The sequence below is a fragment of the Nyctibius grandis genome, chromosome 6 (assembly GCF_013368605.1).
Source record: "Nyctibius grandis isolate bNycGra1 chromosome 6, bNycGra1.pri, whole genome shotgun sequence".
Lineage (NCBI taxonomy): Eukaryota > Metazoa > Chordata > Aves > Nyctibiiformes > Nyctibiidae > Nyctibius > Nyctibius grandis.
In genome coordinates, this window is record NC_090663.1 from 82,105,363 (window position 1) to 82,110,695 (window position 5,333).

General features: G+C 53.9%; 1 protein-coding gene across 1 annotated transcript; it reads left to right on the forward strand.

Annotated features, from left to right (window-relative positions):
* The first annotated feature begins 2,724 nt into the window (after positions 1-2,724).
* Positions 2,725-4,769, forward strand: LOC137665327 (uncharacterized). Its single transcript, XM_068404202.1, has one exon. It carries the CDS (start codon positions 3,342-3,344, stop codon positions 4,767-4,769), a length of 1,428 nt encoding a protein of 475 aa, XP_068260303.1. The 5' UTR covers positions 2,725-3,341.
* Positions 4,770-5,333: the final 564 nt, after the last annotated feature.

Sequence of the window (5,333 nt, forward strand, 5' to 3'; positions counted from 1 at the left end):
CCAGACACAGCACTTGGTCTCTCTCAGCTCTAACACTGGCCACATGAGCCTGGTTTCAAGCCCCAGTAATGCAGGACTTAGTCTCTGTTTCCAAGCTCTAACACTGGCTAAATGAGCCCGGTTTCAAGGCTCCATAACACAGGACTTAGTCTCTGTTTCTGAGCACACACACAAAGGACTCTTGCCTCTGTTTCTGAGGGCCAGATGAGCCTGGTTCCATGACTGCAAAACGCAGGACTTAATCTCTCCTTTCCAGCCCCCAAACACAGGACTTAGTCTCTGTTTCTGAGCTCTAACACTGGCCCAATGAGCCCTCTTTTGTGGAGGCTTTGTTAAGTGAGAAGGGGCATGATTTCATGCCACTGAGCAGTCTGAGCAATCCAGGCTTTGAGCAAGTCAGGCCCAGAGCGAGTCACCTTGGACTCTCCTTGAACACTGCAAAAATGCAACAAAACAAGGGCTGGGCAGCTGTAACAAACAGATAAGAAAAACAGGAAAAGGGGAGGGGGTGCTCACTGCTCTGTGTATCTAAAATTATAGACCAATCGTATATGCTACTAGTACGCGTGGACAGCAAGGCTTTACCAATGGAAACGCGGGCTTTGGTGCGCGATCAGCGTGCTCTCTGCTTACACTCTATATATATCCTGTACGTGTAATCATTAAATGGAGAACTTCCATACTCATATTGGGATTGTGTCGTTACTCCGGAACCGTCGCCCAGCACCTGTGAGCCGCGCCTTCGACTTCCCCTTTTCTTCACTCTTTCAAGACCCCAAAACGCAGGACTTAAGTCTCTTTTTCTGAGGGTGAAATGAGCCTGGTTTCAAGCCCTAAACATGCAGGACTTAGTCTCTGTTTCTCAACTCTCACACTGGCCAAATGAGCCTGGTTTCATGCTCCCAAATGCAGGACTTGGTCTGTGTTAACGAGTCTGGTTTCAAGCTCCCCAAACACATGACTTGGTCTTTCTTTGGGAGCCCTAAAATGTAGAACTGAGACATAAACTGACCAAATGAGCCCGCTTTGAAGCCCCCCCAAATGCAGGACTTTGTTTCTGAGGGCCAAATGAGCTGGGTTCAAGACTGCACAACACAGGACTTGGCCTGTTTCTGAGCCACAACACACAGGACTTGGTCTCTCGTTTCAAGCCCCCAAAATGCAGCACTTGGTGTGTGTTAACGAGCCCGGTTCAAGCCCCTCAATGCCGGGCCATAGCAGAAAAGGGGCCGCCGCGCTCCGGTCCCCCGGGCCCCCCGCGCCGCCCGCACTCACCGCGCCTGCGCCGCCGCCACGCCCCGCGCCTGCGCCGCCCGCGCCTTTTATGGGCACGGCCCCGCCCCCGGCGGTTGGGCGGTGGGATTATGGCCTCATTAGCGCTAATTAACGACCCCCGCCCTCGGGTGGCTTCGCATCGCCGCCGCTCTCCCTGTCCTCGCCCTTAACGCCAAACAGGTGGAACGGGGACGGGGAGAGCGCGGACACCCCTGAGCGGCCCCCGCTGCACTTAACGAGTGACGGGGCAATTAGTGCCGAGGGGCCGGTGTGTGCTGTAGGTCTGTGAGCCCCCCGCCCGGGGAGAGCCCCGGCACCCCCAGAGGAGAGCTGAGCCCCCCTGGGGTGGCGGGGCCCGGGGTCAGGGGGCCGGCACAGCACGAGCGTGGCTGAGCGCAGGGAGGGATCTCATAAACCCTTCTAATAAACTCTAATAAACTCTCCTAATAAACTCTCCTCAGTGCAAAGGTCCCCGATGCTCTGCAGGGACCCCCGGCTTTGTCCACAGGCCCTTCGCCGGGTGGGATCCCGCCGGACCCCAGGAGCGTCCCCGCGGCCCAAGTCCGGCGCTGCTCGTGGCTGCTGCCCACGCGGTGCCGGCGGTGGCCGGCGGGGGCTCCGGGCTCTGCCGGTGCCGGGTCGCGGAATAAAGGCGGCGGCTTCGTGCAGGTGCTGAATAAAAGCTGGGAACGGGCGCGGGGGCTCCGACCGGCACCGGCTGCCCTCTCCTGCCCGGCCGGGGCAGCCCGGCCTCCCGGGGCCCGGAGCGGGGCTGCGGGCGCTGCCCCCCGGCCTGGGGGGAGCCAGGACCAGCCACGGGGTTGGGGCTGTGGGTGAGCCGTGATACTGACCACACAGGCTCAGCCTCAAGCTCCGAACCACGGGGCTGGCGCTCTGCTTCTGAGCCCTGACACTGGCCACACGAGCCCTGGTGGGAGCCCCCCAAAACACGGCACTGGGCTCTGCTTCAAGCCCCCCCCACACAGCACTCGAGCTCCCTGTGAGAGCCCTGACATTAGCCACATGAGCCCGGTCTCAAACCCCAAAACACAGGACTTAGTCTCTGGTTTTCAGTCCCCAGACACAGCACTTGGTCTCTCTCAGCTCTAACACTGGCCACATGTGGGAATCTGGCCCTTCCTTTTGAGCATTGTCTCAGAAATCGTAAACCACGTGCTCGGGCGACATCTTATGGCGGCTGCCTGGAATGCCTGAGCCTGGCAACGTGGGATGGCGCAATAAGCTAGGCGCCCGCCCTCCACCCGCCTCCGGATGCGTGTCTCCGGTGACAGCCTGGCAAGGGGCCAATCCTACTGCGCAGGAACCGGACATGTCCCGCCTTCGGACCTGTGATTGGTGCGAACTGTTGACTGACGGCTCCCAGTCACATGACTCTGCCGAAAAACTCTATAAAAGAGGCTGGATCACTTCAACACGGGGGACCCTCACCGCCATCTTCCAAGTAGGAAGGAGGACACCGCTGGATCTCAGGGTGGTGAATATTTTCTTTCTCTTTCTCTTTCAACTGTTTTCTCTGTTGCTTTCTTTCTTTTATCTCTCTCTCTTTCTTTTCCTTGAATATTGAGTTGCCTCAGTGTTGGACCTAATAAAGTCAGAGCCAAGTGTGTTGATACCTTGCCTCGGTTGTGCTTTGTCTGAACTCAAGGATCACGAATCTTTAATATTTCGGGTCAGGATTTTTTGGGGGTGCTTTACCTGCAGGCAGGTTAAGCATACCGGGCTGTCTGCATTGAACCAGGCACGCCGCACGTGGGCTGCACTGGAATTACTAATTAGGCGGGTCTCTCTCTCTCTCTCTCTCTCGGAGAGCAGGGGACGGGGATTGTCTGCATTTTATTTCTAGATTTGCTCCTTTTTTGACTAATTAGGCGGGTCTCTCTCTCTCCCTCTCTCTCTCTCGGGGGGGGCGGACGGGGGGCGGCTGTCTGCATTTTATTTCTAGATTTGCTTTAGAGGCGGACCTTAAATCCGGAACCCGACATTTATAAATTGGCGTAGTCGGCAGGATCCTTGAGTTTTCGGAAGGTATCAATAACTTAGAGAGAATGGGTGCAATTCTGAGTGCATTTGATGTAACGCAAGAGCAGGAGTTGGAGGACTCGGCACAGACGCCGCAGACAAAAGAGCTTTTGGTGCGGTTGTTGCAAGATCGGTTGGTAACTTTAGAGGAGAGAAACTGTGAATTGGAGGAAAGGGTTAAAACTCTGCAGGATGAAGTAGAGAATGAGCGGGAGAACGTAAGGTGTTTGCAGGAGGCTTTTGTGGAGAACTTACGTGCTTGTGACTGCAGAGGGCGACGGAGTCGTGCACAGGCAGCTGATGCAGCCCCGTCCCCTGGTGATGATCACAAAGGGGATGGTTTGTACCGCAAGGGGGAACCAGAGGAAGCGGGGACACAATGTGATTTACTGCAGGGTCCTACGCAACCCCTTCGACCGCTGGTTAAGGTCGAATATGCTTATGAGGATAGTGAGGACCATAATCCTAAGATGGTTACTAAGGAGGTGCCGTACACAGCAGCTGAATTGGCTAAGTTGAAAAGGGATTTTTCACGCAGTCCAAAGGAGTCTGAGACAGAGTATGTGTGGAGAGTGTCGTTGACTGGTGGTGATCAGATTCTGTTGAGTGAAAGAGAAGCTGAGGGATATTGGGGACCTGGAGTGTTTTTGACTACTGGTGATAATAGAGCCCCTTGGTCTCTCACTCAGCGAGCAGCTTATTGGGCTGGAGGTTTGAATCCCTTGGAGAGGGGAGATCCTCTTGCGCTTACAGGCTCGGTGGATCAGCTTGTGGAGAATGTGCACAAGGCGGCTTGTTTGCAAATGATGTATGATCGGGAATTGAAGCTTAGGCAGGAATCCCCAATGATGATACCGGTAGATCCTGAGAGGATGACTCCCCTGGTTAGAGGTTTGCCTGATTCATTGAAACCCTTAGGAATTCAATTGCAAGGTACTATCAGAAATACCCCTCAGAGTGCACGGGTGACAGCTGCTTTAACTGGAGTTTTAACCCCGGATCGCCGTACCCCAGAACAGAAGGTGTGGACTTGGGGGGAAGTAGCTCAAGAATTGATTAACTATGGGCGAAAATATGGTCCTGTGAAATCGGAATCTAAAACTGTGAGGCGTGCGGAGGCGAAGTTTCCTCCAACGAGGCCCTCTCCCCCGAACCCAGTGAATTCAAAGAAAGATACTATATCTCACAGGAAAGCATTGTGGTTGATAGGAAAACATAAGGGAATACCCCTGAAGTGTATGAATGGGCTTAATACAGAACAGTTGGAGAAAATGGTATTAGGGTGGTCAGAGAGAGGCACGAAAGTAATTACCACTGATGAGGGATGGGTGATTAAACCACCAGAAAAACCACCAGCTAGTGTCCCTGGGGGAAGGTGCGAAATTCCCTCTGCCCCACCTTGGGTGGAGCAGGAGGTAGTTTTTAAATCTTCCCCCAGAAGGGAGGAAAACTAGTTCCTTCGCCCGTCTCTCGTGAGCGGATGGGCGAAGGGTGGATGCACATTAGACAGCTCACCCTCACCCCTCGAGGTGATTTGATTTCATATTGTGTGGTGGGACCTAAACAAATACCTATTCCTTTTGTAGTGGACACTGGTGCTCAAATCTCTGCTATACAGGAGGATGATGCCCATCGATGTGGACTAAAACCTTCAAAAAAATCCCTGATGGTGTCAGATGCATTCGGGAATGTTAAGGCACAGACGTTAGTGCGAACCTCTCTCAGACTCCCTGGGGAAGACACACCGATTACTGTAGAAATGGTAATGGGAGAATTCCCTTCAAATCTATTGGGAATGGATGTCTTAAAGGGCCGTAAGTGGACAGACAATAAGGGAGGTAACTGGATATTTGGAGTTGCCAAACTAAATTTGAGACTCCTGATTCCAGCCCCTCCCCTTCCCCCATCTGCAGTGACTAATGTGAAACCATATTCTCTACCCCTGGGAGCCAGAGAGGGCATAGCCCTTGTTTTGACAGAATTGCGGGAACAAGGAATTATAGTTCCCACGCACTCGC